The 17599-nt window shown below is 35.0% G+C and overlaps 1 protein-coding gene across 3 annotated transcripts in view; it reads left to right on the top strand.

Annotated features, from left to right (window-relative positions):
* Positions 1-17599, top strand: part of SLC6A15 (solute carrier family 6 member 15) — a 70029-nt gene that overhangs the window by 41671 nt on the left and 10759 nt on the right. Inside the window, exons 9-12 of one of the 3 annotated variants that reach the window (XM_050746642.1) lie at positions 193-385; positions 3683-3842; positions 7268-7430; positions 8847-8976. In XM_050746642.1, the coding sequence (XP_050602599.1) occupies positions 193-385; positions 3683-3842; positions 7268-7430; positions 8847-8976 (646 nt within the window). Of the gene's footprint in view, positions 1-192; positions 386-3682; positions 3843-7267; positions 7431-8846; positions 10194-17599 lie in introns of those variants that run through there. The other 2 variants (XM_050746641.1, XM_050746640.1) reach the window with 2 other exon arrangements.

The following is a 17599-nucleotide window of genomic DNA, read 5'->3' as shown; positions in this document are numbered from 1 at the left end:
TGCTTGATCTCATTAAATCCGGGTTCTGAGAATGACAACATGATTCATCAGGTTAAGAGCTGATGTGAGCATGTCTATTTCCAGCAGCCCTGGACATTATTCAGAGTTCTTTTCTCCTCATTGTAACTGAGATATAGAGCCAATGTTTAATTATTATTCTGTACTAATGTTGCTATTTTGTGTATTTTGCAGGCTGTTCAGGGGACTGGCTTAGCTTTTATTGCCTTTACAGAAGCGATGACACATTTCCCTGCATCTCCCTTCTGGTCAGTGATGTTTTTCCTCATGCTGGTCAATCTAGGCCTTGGCAGTATGTTTGGAACCATTGAAGGGATTGTCACGCCTATTGTGGACACTTTCAAAGTGAGGAAAGAAATTCTTACTGGTGAGTATTTTTGTATTTGACTTTTCATTGAACAAAGCCAGGCCATTTTATTATTGGTGAAAGTTTAGAGATGAAAACTGGAAAGTCTTATATTTTGAGTTTTATTAATTTCTATTATTACTATTTATTTATGATTGTATACATTGTATACATTTTAATTATATAAATTTTTATTGTATATATATTATAAAATAGGAATGTTTTAATATAAATTACATTTTATCATTTATTAATAAATATTTATTGTTATAATTCATTAATAGTAATGCATTATCAAGAATTACTGACACTAGAATAAAGTCATGGAGTGTTTGTGTATAATTTTGTATTCAAGTCAAATAATCATAATTAGAGCAGTTCAGATGCAATATTCCTATCCAAAAAGTACATAGCTGAAAATGATAAACCTAAATCCAGTTCTCATACACAGCAGCAACAGTGATTTATTAGTAGTTAATGTCTCCAAGTAGAGAAGAAAATAATTTATCAATATGAATGGTAGTTAATAGGTCCAATTTACAAGTGATTCTTAAAGTACCAGTTTAATGCATCACACTCTCATTTAAGGGATATAAAAGATATAAAAAATTATAAGAGAGATACAAATATATATTTAAAAATCTCCAAAAATAATAACACTAAAATTAAAATCAGATTGCATAGATAAGACTTATAGCATGTAAAATACTGATAGAGAGCATAATGGATTTTACATGTAAGAATTCAAAAGATTCTAAGTCATCTAAATATATGATGGAGCTGTCAGAGAAAGAGATGGAAGTTGAATTGGAAAGAGGAAGGGTCTTCTCAAGGGTCAGAGGATAACTTTAGTAAACATACATAAATGGAGATAAAGGCAACAGTAAGAAAGCTAACCATACGAGAGTACAGTACAGAAATAGTACTAGTAAGTGATGTAAAATAAGATTGGATAAAAATTTTATGGATAACCTTGAATGCTGGACAATGGTGTGCATCTCCCAAAGGCTATTTCTTAGCCATAAAAATTAACTAAGAATTTATGTGTAAATAACTCTCAAATATATACCTTTATCACTTGCTGCTCTGATAAGTATGTCTGTATGTGTTTGTGCATGTGCATGTATGTGTGTGTATAAAACAATTTAATTTCAGCAGTTTGTTAATGTTGATAGCTACATATCCACAATTCAGCTGAACAGAAATGAGGAACTGCTTTATATTATTCAAGAAAGTGATTTCTACTTCTTAATATGAAAATCCATATCCTGCCTGAAATGCAAGCTAAAGTCATTTTTGTATTCTTATCCTTGCTCACCATATCCAAACTGTCCTCTCCTGTAGTAAAGGGCTTACAGGTTAAGGAAAAAGTAACAATGTAAAGGGAAAATCACATAAAGTAGTATTTTCTAACTCCTTCTAGAAGACTTATTTGGAAAGAGCAAAAGGGAATGTACCCTCTTTCCCACTTCTTGTGTTTTGGGATCATACTGATACTTCAAATAGTAGTCATATTTGACCTCAATGAAATATTACCTCATTTTCTTTGGTAGGTGTGTTTTCTTCTCTTTTATGCAGTAAGATTTAGGCAAATGAATTACTCATTATCTTTTCCCTCACATCTCCAGCAAAACTCTTACTGTCTGTACCACTTATAATGTGCTTTTTTTATATTTGCCTCATACTGTGGTGTAATTAGGAGATAGTGAAAGTGACACAGGCTGTTGAGAAAGACAGATTTGAGTGCAAATCCAGACTCTGCTACTTCCAGCTTAGACTTTAAGCATATTACTTAACGTTCTTCGGGACCATTTCTCTAATCTGTAAAGAAAGCAATACATTGTTCAATTGGGATGTTATAAAAATTAAGTGAGATAATGCAATATTATTTTATACTGTGATAAGCATTTAAATTTAATATGCAGTAGAATCCAAGTAAATGTTACTTTTCTTATTCTACATTAGATGTTTACATATGATATTCATTTCTGTAAGATGTAACTCACAGCACCAGTATAGTACTTAAGAGATGGAGGTAATTTCTTCATGTAACACATACTTGCTGAAATTGTTAGGGAACATTCATATGATTGAATCCATGGATGTCTTTATTCCTTAGCTGCCATTACTACTCTACTTCTTTCAAGTTTACTCACCTCTGCCGAAATGTGGTTGAGGAATGGAATGCAGTCATCTTTTACCTTTGGAGGCTTCTCTGCTAATGAGCACAAAAAAACAAAGAGTCTAACAAAAACATGGGAATATTATATGAATTTCAAATCTTCTCTAAGTAGTAGCTGGTCAGAAATTTATGCATCTGTTTCTTAGCTATTACTGGGGAAACTCTTTTTAGATTATTTTTCTTAGATGTTATTTGGATGATCAGATTGCATAACTCCATTATAATTTGTTTCCAAACTAATCTGTTCAGGCAAGATAAAGATATAAATGTGGATTATTGTTGAGGTTTTTGGTGTGGTCAGACTTTTTCAGTTATGCTTGAAAAGTAACCATATTTCAATCAATGATATAATATGTATATTTCATAATATTATAAGCCATATTAGTCTCATTATTAATTCAAAAATTTCATCTATATTTCAACACTACAGAACATTATAAAAGGAAGAAATGACCTATGAATATTTGCTGCCTGAAGAAGTCACTTTGCTATTAATTATAGGAATAGAGTATGGAAATTTATACTTTCAAAATTTTCTGTAAATTTTGTCTCACTTATTATTGTACTTGGTAAATGAATAACTTGCTGCATACAAACGTTATATTTATAAGGAGTCATTACTTAAATTCACTATATGCATAAACAATGAATAAATTCACTATTCATAAATTCATATCAAATACATATACTTTTCACATCAATCAAGTACACTGATATGAAAAGTATATGTATTTTAACTGATGTGAAGCATCAGAGTAATCTCAAGGGAAAAAGACCTTTGGAGGATTTGTCCAATATTTTTTATAGTCACTGTCTCTAATCACATATATGGACTGAGAGGTAATAAGATCACCAAGCTCATTACAGCCCTATTTACCTTGGTAAATTTACCTTGGTAAATGAATTCAGGGAGATGAATTACTGTCTTAGAATAAATTTGTATGAATGTTGGGACTATACCCAGGTAACCTAATTCCTAGTAGGAATACATTCCATGTATCAGGAAAGGTATTGCCTGTTTATATGATGGACATGTTATAAAAGTTTTAAAAGTTTGAATATAATAATTTATAATAAAGTTTGAAGGACTTGGCTCTGCATAGAGTCTCATTTTTTCATTTGTTTCTTTTGTCTAGTTATCTGTTGTCTTCTGGCATTTTGTATTGGCCTGATATTTGTGCAACGCTCTGGAAATTACTTTGTTACAATGTTTGATGATTATTCTGCTACACTGCCTCTGCTAATTGTAGTCATTTTGGAGAATATTGCTGTATGCTTTGTTTATGGCATAGATAAGTAAGTATATTTGCTTTTATGTATTCACTTTTATCTCTCTTTTGAAAACATCAATTATCAACATTCATTTCATTAAGAAGAGGAAAGAAATGAATAGAAGAAACAATTCTTTAAAAAAATCAAATTTTTTGCAGGCTCTTATTGATTCAACAGTTTTGGTAAAGTACATTTACCTATTGGGCAAATAGAATTATATAGGATGTAATAGTGTGTAGAATTTTAGAGCTTTGATTTAGTCCTGGTTATCAAAAAGTAACTTTCAGGATCTAGTAAGTATTGGCAGTGTTCCAAGAACCTTAGGTTCTTTTGAGTTGTTAATCTACATTCCACAGATGTAGTTGTTATCTACATTTCACAGATAAGGAAAATCAAGCTTAGAGAGATACCCTGTGACTTGCCTGTCACCCACCTGGACAGCGACAGACCTGGGACTCATGTCCATTTCTGTTTAACTCTAAAGCTTATCTCCTAATTATTTTGCTAAACTGATTTATAAGAGGAGTGCATGTGTCATAATGACTTATATAGCAGGACAATATTGGGAAATGATATTTTCCCAGGTGAGACGTGTATGTCATTTGCTGCACATAAACGTTATATTTATAAGGAGTCATTACTTAATTTCACTATGTGCATAAACAATGAATAAATTCACTATTCATAAATTCATATCAAATACATATACTTTTCACATCAATCAGGTACACTGATACGAAAAGTATATGTATTTTAACTGATGTGAAGCATCAGAGTAATCTCAAGGGAAAAAGACCTTTGGAGGATTTGTCCAATACTTTTTATAGTCACTGTCTCTAATCACATATATGAACTGAGAGATAATAAGATCGCCAAGCTCATTACAGCCCTAGGTAAAGTAGCAATGCATGCAGCTTAAGTGAAGACCAGAGTCCTTTTAAGCAACATAAAGAATATTGTTGGTATTGAATGAGCTTTGTAACAAAGCTTTGTAACAAAGCTTTATGGTTGCCAAAAGCTCCAGGCCAGGAAGGTTAGGAGAACTTACATTTAATAATCATGTACTGTATAATAATAGTAGTAATAGCTCGTACCATATAATTCAGCAATCATGCTACTTGGTATTTACCCAAAGGAGTTGAAAACTTATGCCCACTTAAAATTCTGCACGTGGGTGTTTATAGCAACTGTATTCATAATTGCCCAAACTTGGAGGCAACCAAGATATGCTTTAGTAGGTAAATAGATAAATAAACTGTGATACATACAGGCAGTGAAATATTATTCAATCCATGAAAAGACACAGAGGGAATTTTAATGCATATTACTTAGTGAAACAAGTCACATATGAAAAGGTTACATATTGTAAGATTCCCCTATATTATAATACGGAAAAGGTAAAACTATGGAGACAGTAAAAACATCAGCAATTGACAGGGGTTGGGCCAGATCCAGGGAAGTATAGGCAGAGCACAGAATGTTTAGGGCAGTGGGACTACTCTGTATGACACTGTAATGGTGGACACATGTCATTATACATTGTCCAAACCCAGAGAATTTACGACACAAACAGTGAATTCTAATGTAAACTGTGGGCTCTAGATAATAATGATGTGTTAACTTATGTAGGTTCATCAGTTGTAACCAATATTCCACTCTCGTGGGAGATACTGATAATGGAGGAGGTTATGCGTGTATATTGGTAGGAGCTATATGGGAAATCTCTCCACTTTCAGTTCAATTTTGCTGTGAACCTAAAATTGCTCTTAAAAAATAAAGTCTGTAATAAAAAAAATAGTCCGTGTTAACTAACATGAACCATATCTTACAGATGGGAAACTGCCCCTTCTTTTACAGGAGGATACAATATGTTAGCTGTAGAGCCAGTACTGTAACCTTGACCTTCATTTCAAGGCCAGTTTTCTCTAAGCTTTACTAGGCTACTCAAAACTCATAACCTGTACCATGATGGAATTTGATGTTGTTATTGGATTGATCTGTAAATACATTTGTAGTTTAGATTTCCATTTAGACGGTTAATTATTCATGATAAACTTGCTAAAGAATCTCTCTTTTTAATGCTAGTGTTCCTGAATAACACTATTTATAACAACAGAAGAAAAAATACTACTACTAATAGATGTATCTGTCGATTTTGTACTATATGTGAGGTAGTATGCTAAGCATCCATTGTTTATGGTTCTAGTAATAACCCTCAAAGGTGGGTATTATATTATCTTTTTGGAAAACACCAAAAATGAAACTTAGAGAGATTAAGATATACATCAAAAGAACACAGAACTGTGATCTGAAATGAGGTCTCTTGCTCTTCAAAGTTCGTATTTTTTCTAAAGGGCAGGTATAGAATTCTTACATTGAAGATGTCCTTTAAGATTCTGGAGCAACTTGGAAGAAATGAAAAAGGGAGGAGAAACATAGAGATTAAGACTGGGTCGGGCACGGTGGCTCACACCTGTAATCCCAACACTTTGGGAGGCCAAGGTGGGCAGATCACTTGAGGTCAGGAGTTCGAGACCAGCCTGACCAACATGGTGAAACACCATCTCTACTAAAAATACAAAAATTAGCCGGGCATGGTGGTGGTCGCCTGTAATCCCAGCTACTTGGGAGGCTGAGGCAGGAGAATCGCTTGAACCTGGGAGACGAGGTTGCAGTGAGTCGAGATTGTGCCACTGTACTCCAGCCTGGGCAACAGGTGAGACTCTGTCTCAAAAAAAAAAGAAAGAAAGAATGGACTCAAGAGATATGACAATTCATAACAATTAGTTACTATATGTAGACCTTTTTAAAAATTCAGAATGTAAAAAGAAGAGTTCAGAAAATACAACATTGATTAGGTATATTTGATGATATTAAGGAATTATTATGCTTTTAATGCTGTGATATTAAGGAATTATTACTTTTACTAATTTTTACTAAAAGTAATAGAAAAATTAGTAAAAGCAATAGTAAAATTATTATTTACTAAAAAGTAATTATTACTAAAAGTAATAATTCCTTAATAGCATAGTATTAATAGCATAGTAATAATTCCTTAATGTATAATTACTTAATATTTCTTAATAATAATTAAGTAATAATTACTAAAATAAATAATTTCTAAATAATTTCTTTTAGTAATTATTACTTGTATTACTAAAAAAGAGAATAAATTTTTAATGCACTGAAAATATTTTGTTTATAGAATAGAAAGTTATCAGTAGAAGAATTCAATAATTGGCTTAAGAGAGTTTTCCCTAAATAAAAATTATAGTACTTAACTGTTTTCATTTTACTTTATAGTCATCTTCCAAGAGGAACTTTGATACAATATAAAATGTCATAGGGTATCCATGGCTAAATCTTTGTCAGACCATTAATATAATGCACATTTTTAAGGTTTAGCAATATTAAATTAAGGAATAATTAAATACTTTCTTTTTATTCAGGTTTATGGAAGACCTAAAAGATATGCTGGGCTTTGCTCCCAGCAGATATTACTACTATATGTGGAAATACATTTCTCCTCTAATGCTATTATCATTGCTAATAGCTAGTGTTGTGAATATGGGATTAAGTCCTCCTGGCTATAATGCATGGATTGAAGATAAGGTAAATACAAAATAAGGGAATTACATTTTTTAAAGGTACATAAAAAGCTTTTTTAGAGCATTTTGTCTCTGTCACAGCATTTTTTTGCTGTTAATGAATGGCATAGCTTTTATGCAAGGATATGAGATTTACGTTTGTGCCCTGCCCCAGGCATATATGATTTTTAAAATACATTGTGGATGTTTTTAACACATATGAAACACTGACCTTGTCCTTATTAAAGCAGATATATCCATCTTAACATTGACGAACCAATAATTATTGGGCCTTTGACTCTAGAAAACATATTAATCAAAACCAGAAATGTTTTAATACATGAATTTATTAAGTTGTATCCCAGGCCAGGTGCAGTGGCTCATACCTATAATTCCAACACTTTGGGAGGCCAAGGCAAAAGGATCACTTGAGGCTGGCAGCTTGAGAGCAGCCTGTGCAACATAGAGAATCCCTGTCTCTACAAAAAATGAAAAAAAATTAGCTGGGCATGGTAGCACTCGCCTATAGTCCTAGTTACTCGGTAGGCTGAGGCTGAAGGATAGCTTGAGCTCAGGAGTGGAAGGTTACAGTGAGCTATGATTACTACTGCACTCCAGCCTGTGTGACAAAGCAAGGCTCTATCAATCAATCAATCAATCAATCAATCAATAAGAATTGTATCCCAGATTTTATGTAATGATGAAAAATATGTATTAGCAAAGTACACAATTTAGTAAATTTTAAAGTAAAGTTCTGTTATAACATTTATATTAGCAATAACTATTTCAATTTCTATTCTCAAGCTGAATAATAATGTAATCATTAGGTATATCTCAGCTGCCATAAAATCAAAGTGCTTATTTTCAGAGATACCTGTGACCTTTAACTATCCTGTGGTTAATAATTCTAGACTGAGGCATAAACAAATCTGTTCTCTCACCAAAACCCTTGGGGCCAGATGTGCTTCAAAAGTTTGGTTTTCAGATTTGAGAAAGATATATGACACATTTAAGAGGTATCTATTGCTTAGTAACAAACTACCCTGAAATTTAATGGCTAAAAGCAACATTGATGTATTATTTCTTACAGTTCCGTGGCTGAGCTAAGCCGTTGTTCTTCTTTTCTTGCCTGGGCTAACTCAAGCAGTTGCATTCAACTTGGAGGAGAGCTGGGCTCTCTTTTTAGGTGGTCTTTCATTTATAACGTTTCCAAGCATTATGGATTCAGGGCAACATTGTAAGAAACAGAAGCAGAAATTGGAAGGTCTTTAAGGCTTAGTCTTGAAATTTGCTTAGCGTCATTTCCACCGCTTTCTATTGGTCAAAACAAGTCACCAAGCCAGCCCAGATTCTTTCCTCATAAACCTGAAGCAAGTACAATATTTTATGTATGTGCAAAGAAAGATAGATTACTAATAATTATTATTTTCTTCTTTAACAGGCATCTGAAGAATTTCTGAGCTATCCAACTTGGGGACTGGTCGTCTGTGTCTCTCTGGTTGTCTTTGCAATACTCCCGGTCCCTGTAGTCTTCGTTGTTCGTCGCTTCAACCTTATAGATGATAGTTCTGGTAATTTAGCATCTGTGACCTATAAGAGAGGAAGGGTCCTGAAAGAGCCTGTAAACTTAGAGGGCGATGATACAAGCCTCATTCACGGAAAAATACCAAGCGAGATGCCATCTCCAAATTTTGGTAAAAATATTTATCGAAAACAGAGTGGATCCCCAACTCTGGATACTGCTCCCAATGGACGGTACGGAATAGGGTACTTGATGGCAGATATTATGCCAGATATGCCAGAATCTGATTTGTAGCTGGGGGAAAAGTCAGTGGGTTTTATTTGGTTCATTTTTACCAATGAACATTGGCCCTACTAAGAGAAGCATTAGGCTTCCCTTATCAGAGGGCGATCTCAGGTGTTCCATGGCTGTGATCTTTAATCCTAACAGTGTATGTCAGTTCAACTTGAGCATTCTTTTGGATTCTTTGGTTTACATTTGTACAGAAAGGTTTGCAGACAAATCTTAGGATGGCTGAGGCACATGTATGCGAGGATTTTTTTTAAGTACTTTTGGTGTATTTTCAAGTATTTCTATCTCTTAAAAAAATTGTGTTACCTCAGTTTCTAATAATTTCTGGGTTTAGTAGTGTTGGCAATTAAAAATGGTATACCTTAAAATTTATAAGTTTGCCTTCAGGGTAACTTCCAGTGTCATAATGAGCAGTTCTGTAAGTGGGTGCCTCTCAGCACATTTCCATGAATATATTATGTAGATAGGCTGTATTGATTTTGGTAGCATTGATACCTTCTTAGGCAATTAGTTGAAGAAAACTGCAAAATATTTTCTTATGTAATAGCTGTATAGAGCAATAGCATCAAAGCATAAGAAGGCACTAATGCTGGGATGAAAGATGAGATTCAGAGGTGACTGAGAATCATGTGAGTGATGGCTGTATATTTTGTGTAAAATATATGTGTGAAAATGAACTAGAGTGAGTTACTCAGCACTCTCAAGAATTATGCAGACTCTGCATTTTTCTCATGCCGTGTGCCTAAAAATCTACTTGATATTTATTGTGGTTTCAAGATTATTCATAGTATATTTATACAATATACTTGCAATGCATATAAGTACTTAAAGTACTAATTTGAAAACTTGAAGCAAGATGGCATTTTAATTAATCTATTTCTGTTTTGCTTCTGTTTTATGCAAATATACATCATTTTTAAGTGATTGTTAAAATTGTAATGCATTACATTTTAATCTACAAATAAACAAAGTTTAGAAATGTTTGTTTTTCACATTGATTTTCTTTGTATCACCTCAACTGGATTGTCTTTCATTTCAGTCAGCACTTAGGCATTTCATAATAACTAAACATCACATTCCAAGTGGGATTAATTACATTAATTGAATAGAGTTACCACCACTTCAGAGACAAAGGAAAAATAGAATATTATGGTTCAATGGTGTTCTTATGTAGTCTTATGATTCTTGAAAAAGTACTTATAGCCTCCCAAGAAACCATGTGTGCAATTGACTGCTTGCTGTGTCAATATTGTCTGTAAAGTATAAAAGACTATGATTTTTAAATAAAACTGTTGTGTATATGAAATTGGATAGAGCAGAGAAACCTCACTGAGTGCCCTCTAGTTAAAAATCTTTCATTTATCCTACCACCAGATCAGTTACATGTTAAAAACAGTGACGGAAATAGCAGCAAAATAGGTGAGATAATACACATGCCGTATCTATTGATTTATTTCAGCCAGTATTCTTGCTCTGCTATAGATAGATGTTAATAAACAGTATCATAGCATTTAAAATATTAATTCCACTGGTGCATAAATTTTTAGTCTTTTAAAATATATTCATGAGTATTATGTTTTGTATCCCTTTAAAAAGGTTTAATATTTTATAAATAGGCAGTATATGCACATTATACAAAACTAAAAAATTATGACAATTCAGTGTGAAGCAAGTTCTCATCCAACATTTCTCCTGGCCATCCATTGTCCATCCTTAAAGGCAATCACCATTGCCGGTTTCTTCTGTATCCTTCTGGAAATACAATATATTGCATAAATGACAGCATTCTATATTCTTTCGTCTATATTTTACTTATTTCTGTGAAAAATTTATTTTGGACAGCATTTTACATATGAATACTCACAAATGTGCTTCATTATTTCAGAGGCTGAAGTAATAAAAATTTTGTTTATTTTTGTGTCGAGGCAATATTTTTATATAGTACGCTAATCTTTATAATACTTAACCTGCCAGACTTTAACTGTAACACAATAATGCATTGCCAAATAGCACCATTCTTCTTCTCTCGCTCTCTTGCCATGGGGGCTCTTAAAAAAAAAAAAAAGTATATATCTAAGGCATACAACATGCTGTTTTGATGTATATAAATATAGTGAAAGCAAAAAAAGTATATATGTAAGGTGTACAATATGCTGTTTTGATATACATAAACATAGTTGCAGCAATTAACTTGTCAATCATCTCCCATAGTTGCCTTTTCTGGTGGCAAGTGAACCTAAAATCTATTTTTTTAGCAATTTTTTCAGTATTCAATACAATATTATTAACTATTATTTTCATGTTTTACATGAGACCTCTAGAGTTATTCATCTATATAACTTTGAACCTTTTGACCTACTTCTCCCCATTTTCACCTTCTTCCCACTCCTGGTAATCAACTGTTCTACTCTCTGTTTCCATATACTTGGCTTTTTTTTGTTTGTTTGTTTCTACATATAAGTGAGGTCATGCTCTATTTCTCTATTTCTTTCTGTGTCTGGCTTACTTCACTTAGCATAATGTCCTCCAAATTTATCCATGCTTTTGCAAATGGTATAATATTCCATTGTGTATATATATCATAATTTCTTAATTCATTCATCCATTGATTGACACTTAGATTGTTTCCATATCTTGGCTATTATGAATCATGCTGCAATGCATGTGGGAGCACAGATCTTCCATGAGGTGCTGATTTCATTTCCTTTTGATATAATCTACAGTTTGGGTGCCTGCCTTGCACTAGGAATTATTTCTGCATCCTTCTATTCACTGAGTAATATGAACAATGCAGGAATATTATTTTTGAGTTGAAATAGAATTTAAAACCCTTATTATGGTTTCACTTGGCAGATAAGGAAATCTGGCCAAAGAAGTTAAAGAAAAATGGACAAAGTGCTCTTCTTTTTGCTTCCTTCATGCAGTCAGTTCTTCAGCTGTACACTTATTTATTGATTTATTCACTCAGGATCTATTAACTAAAATTCTAACTTATTATAAGTACTTTATGCAAGACACCATTATAATTAGAGTATAAATGCTATTCATTTTTTTCCATTTTCTCTTGTTTGCCAGTGAGAACTGCTACCTGCCTTTTCCCAGGCAATGTAAGATTTAATCCACAAATAGCAGTTTGAAATAGCCTTCTCTATACTGTAAAATTTGAGGCTTTCAAATTTGTGTTGCTTTCCACTACTTCTATAAACTATGGCCTAATGTTGCACCTCCATGTGATGTAGCCAAGATTCGTCTGTCTTCAAACAGAAAGGAGACTAGGGACTGAGACGGGAGGGATAATAAATGTTCTGGAGTAGAATACAAGGATGACGGGGTGGAGCATCATGGTGGAATAGAAGCCTACACCTTTTATCTTTCTTGCAGGAACACCAAATTTTAACAACTGCATGTACACAGAAAAGCACGATCACAAGAACAAAAAAAATCAGGTGAACATTCATAATACTGGTTTTAACTTCGTATTGCTGAAACAGGCATTGAAGAGGGTAGGGGACATTCTTGAATTGCTGAAGCCACCTCTTTCCCATTTCCTAATAGAGGGCCTGCTGTGCAGGGTGTGCACTTGGGGAAGGGAAAGCACAGTGACTAAGGGACTTTTTCATTTAACTCAGTGCTGCCCTCCCACAGTAGAGAGAAAAGCTGTGCTGGGCTCAGTCAGCATCTGTGCACAGGGAGAGTATTTGGACCATGCATAGCCAGAAGGAAATCGCCCATCCCAGCAGTCAAAACTTGGGTGTCTCAGCAAGCCTCAACAACATGGGCCAAAGTGCTCTGGGGTCCTAGGTAAACTTGAAAGGCAGTCTAGGACACAAGGACTGCAATTCCTAGGCAATTCCTACTGCTGGGCTGGGACTAGGATGGACTACGGAGGCACATGACCTAGGGAAACACCAGCCTGGGTGGTTAAGGGAGTAGTGCCTGTGCCACCACTCCCCCAACCCCAGGCAGTGTGACTCACAGCAACAAAAATGACTCCTTCCTTTTGCTTGAGGAGAGATTAAACAGTAAGAAGGACTGTATCTTGCATCTTGGATACCAGCTCAGCCACCGTAGGATAGGGCACAGGGTAGAGCTGTGAGGTCCCCATTCCAGATGCTAGCTCCTGGGTGACACTTCTAGACACATCTTGGGCCAAAAGGGAGCCTTCTGCCCTGAAGGAAAAGACCCAGTCCCGGCAGGACTTACCACCTGCTGACTAAAGAGCCCTTGTGCCTTGAATAACCAGTAGTGATACCCAAGCAGTATGCCATGGGCCTTGGGCTCTGAGATGTACTGGCTTCAGATGTGAACCAGCATACTCCCAGCTCTAGTGACAATGGTAAAAGACTCCTTCTGTTTAAGTAAATCAGGGAGAAAATAGAGGACTTTGTCTTGCACCTTGGGTACCAGCTCAGCCACAATGGGCTAGGGCAACAAGCACGGTCTTGGGGTCTCTGAGCTGAGGACTAGGCTCTTGGACAGTATTTCTGGACCAGCTCTTGGCCAGAGGGGAGCCCACTTTTCTGAAGGGTGTGTCCCAGTCCTGGCAGCATCCACCATAGCTGACTGAAGAGTACTTGGTCTTTAAGTGAACATCAGTGGTGGTCTGGCAGAGAACCTTATGGGCTGGTGGTGATGGTGGCCACAGAGAGGCTCCTGACTGAGGAAAGGGGGGAAAGAGTGGAAAGAATTTTGTCTTGTGCTTTGAGTGCCAGCTTAGCTGCAGAAGAATAGAACATCAGGTATATTTTTAAGATTTTTGACTCTAATCCCTGCCTCCCGGACAGCATCTCTGGACCTGTCTGGGACCTGGGAGAACCCACCACCTGAAAGGAAGGACCTGAAAGGAAGGAACTGGTTGGCTTTGCTACCTACCGATTGTGGAGCTGTAGGGCCTTGAATGAACACAGGTGGTAGCCAGGTAGTCATTACAGAGGGCATTGGGTGAGACATAGTGTCATGCTGGCTTCAGGTCAAACCCAGCATAGTTCCAGTAGTGTTTACCACAGGGGTACTTTCAGTGCCACACTCCCAGTTGCAGGTGGCTCAGTACAAAGATTCCATTTATTTGAGAGAAATTAAGGGAAGAGAACAAGTGTCTCTCCCTGGTAATCCAGAAAATGTTCCCAGATCTTATTCAAGTCACCAAGGTGGTATCTCTGTGAATCTGCAAATAAAACAAAACAAAACAGCATTATTGGGCTTCGGGCCCAAGTCCTTTTGAATACCTTGAAAGCCTTCTCGAGAAGGACAGGCACAAACAAGCCCAGATTGCAAAGAGTACAATAAACACCTGACTCGTCAATCCCCGGAAGCACTGACCATCCATAAGCATCAAGATGATTCAGAAACACATGAGCTTGCTAAATGAACTAAAAGGCACCAGGGACCAGCCCTGGAGAAAAAGAGATATGTGATCATTTGGACAGAGAATTTCAAATAGTTGTTTTGAGGAAACTCAAAGAAATTCAAGATAACACAAGGAAGAAATTCTGAATTCTATCAGATAAATTTAACAAAGAGATTGAAATAATTAGAAAGAAGCAGAAATTCTGGAGTTGAAAAGTGCAATTGACATAATGAAAATGCATCAATCTCTTAATAGCAGAACTGATTAAGCAGAAGAAAGAATTAGTGAGCTTGAAGACAGACTATTTGAAATACAGTCAGAGGACACGTAAGAAAATAAAAAGAATCAAGCATGTCTATAAGATATAGAAAATAGCCTAAAAGGGCAAATCTAAGAGTTACTGCCCTTAAAGAGGAGATAGAGAAAGAGACCAGGGTAGAAAGTTCATTCAAAGGGATAATAATAGAGAACTTCCTAAACCTAGAGAATATCAGCTTTCAAATGCAAGAAGGTTATAGGACACTAAGCAGATTTCAGCCAAAGAAAACTATGTTGATGCATATAATAACCAAACTCCCAAAGGTCAAGGATAAAGAAAAGCTCCTAAAAGCAGCAAGAGAAAGGAAATAAATAACGTATAATGGAATGTCAGTGTGTCTGGGAGCAGGCTTTTCAGTGGCAAGATTACAGGCCAAAAAAGAGTGGCATACCATATTTAAAGTGCTGAAGCCAAAAATAAAATTAAAAAAAAAAAAAACTTTTACGCTAGTATGGTATATATGGCAAATATATTCTTCAAGCCTGAAAGAGAAATAAAAGCTTTCCCAAGCAAACAAAAGCTGAGAGATTTCATTCATACCAGACCTCTTCTACAAAAAAATGCTAAAGGGAGTTCTTGAATTTGGAAGAAAATGACTTTAATAAGCAAGAAGATACAAAACTCACACATAATAGTAAGCTCATAGAAAAGGATAGAATATTATGACATTGTAATTGGGGTGTATGAAATACTCATATCTTAAGTAGAAAGACTGAACGATGAACCATTAAAAATGAGTACAACAACTTTTCAGACATAGTACAATAAGATATGAAGAGAAAGAAAAACAGTTTGTAAAGTAGGGGATTAAATTACAGTATAGAGTTTTTATAAGGTTTCTTCTGGCATATTTGTTCATTTATACAAGTAGTATTAAGTTGTCATCAGTTTAAAATAATGTATTATAAGATAGTATTTGCAAGCTTCATGGTAACCTCAAATTGAAAAACATACAATGGATATACAAAAAGTAAAAAATTAAATCATACCACCAGAGAAAACAATATCCACTAAAAGAAATACAGGCAGAAAAGAAAAAAGAGAAGACAATGAAACAACTGGAAAAAGTTTAGCAAAATGGCAAGAGGAAGTCCTTGCTTGTCAATAATAGCATTGATTATAAATGAACTAAATACTCCAATCAAAAGACATAGAGCGGCTGAATGGATTAAAAAACAAGAACAAATAATCTGTCACCTACAAGAAACACACTTCACTTATAAAAATGCATGTAGACTGAAAATAAAAGATGGAAAAAGATATTCCAAATTACTGGAAACAAACAAATAAGAGCAAGAGTAGCTATACTTATGTCAGACAAAATAGATTTCAATACAAAAACTATAAAAAAATGAAGAAGGTCATTATTTAATGATAAAGGGGTAAATTCAGTAAGAAGATATAACAATTATAAATATATATGTGACCAACATTGAAGAACCCAGATATATAAAGCAAATATTATCAGATCTAAAGAGAGACAGAAACTCCAATAAAATAATAGCCAGGGACTTCAAGGCCCCATTTTTAGCATCCTGAGCAAAAAGAATAAAACCAGGGGAATCATATTGCCAAACTTTGAATTATAGTTCAAAGCTATACTAGCCAAAACTCCATGATACTGCCATAAAAATAGACACATAGACCAGTGGAACAGAATAGAGAATGCAGAGAAACAAAAGACAGTCAGTAGCAAATGTTAGCAAGGATGTGGTGAAAAGGGAACCCTTGTACACTCTTGGTGGGGGTGTAAAATAGTACAACCACTATGGAGAACCTTTTGGAGTTTCCTTGAAAACCTAAAAATAGAGCTACCATGTGATCCAGCAATCCTACTGCTGGGTATATGCCTAAAAGAAAGGGAACCAGTATACCAAAGATATATCTAGACTCCGATGTTTGTCACAACAATGGCCAAGATTTGGAAGCAACCTAAGTTTTCATTAACAGATAAATGGTTAAAGAAAATGTGATAGTTACACAATTGAATATATCCTGTCATAAAAATGAATGAGAGATCCTGTCATTTGCAACAACATGGATGGAACTGGAGGATGTCATCTTGTTAAGTGAAATAAGCCAGACACAGAAAGACAAACATTGAATGTTTTCAGTTATTTGAGAGATCTAAAAATCAAACTAATGGAACTGATTAAGATAGAGAGTAGAAGGATGGTTACCATAGGTTAGGAAAGGTAGAAGGAGAGTTGGGGAGTGTGGGGGAGGTGGGGATGCTTGATGAGTCAAAATAAATAGTTATAAAGAATGAGTTATGACCTACTATTGATAGCACAGCAGGGTGACTATAGTCAATAATAATTTAATTGTACATTTTAAAATAACTAAAAGAGTATAATTGGATTGTTTGTAACACAAGGATAAATGCTTGAGGGGATGGCTACCCCATTTCCATGAGTTTATTATTATGCATTGCAGGTTTGTATAAAAATGTCTCATGCATGCAGCTGTATTTTTTTTTTTTTTTTTTTTTTTTTTTTTTTTTTTTTGAGACGGAGTCTCACTCTGTCCCCCTTGCTGGAGTGCAGTGGCCGGATCTCAGCTCACTGCAAGCTCCGCCTCCCGGGTTCAGGCCATTCTCCTGCCTCAGCCTCCCGAGTAGCTGGGACTACAGGCGCCCACCACCTCGCCCGGCTAGTTTTTTTTTTTTTTTGTATTTTTTAGTAGAGACGGGGTTTCACTGTGTTAGCCAGGATG

The sequence above is a fragment of the Macaca thibetana genome, chromosome 11, assembly GCF_024542745.1.
Source record: "Macaca thibetana thibetana isolate TM-01 chromosome 11, ASM2454274v1, whole genome shotgun sequence".
Classification (NCBI taxonomy): domain Eukaryota; kingdom Metazoa; phylum Chordata; class Mammalia; order Primates; family Cercopithecidae; genus Macaca; species Macaca thibetana.
This window is presented reverse-complemented; position numbering and strand designations above follow the sequence as displayed.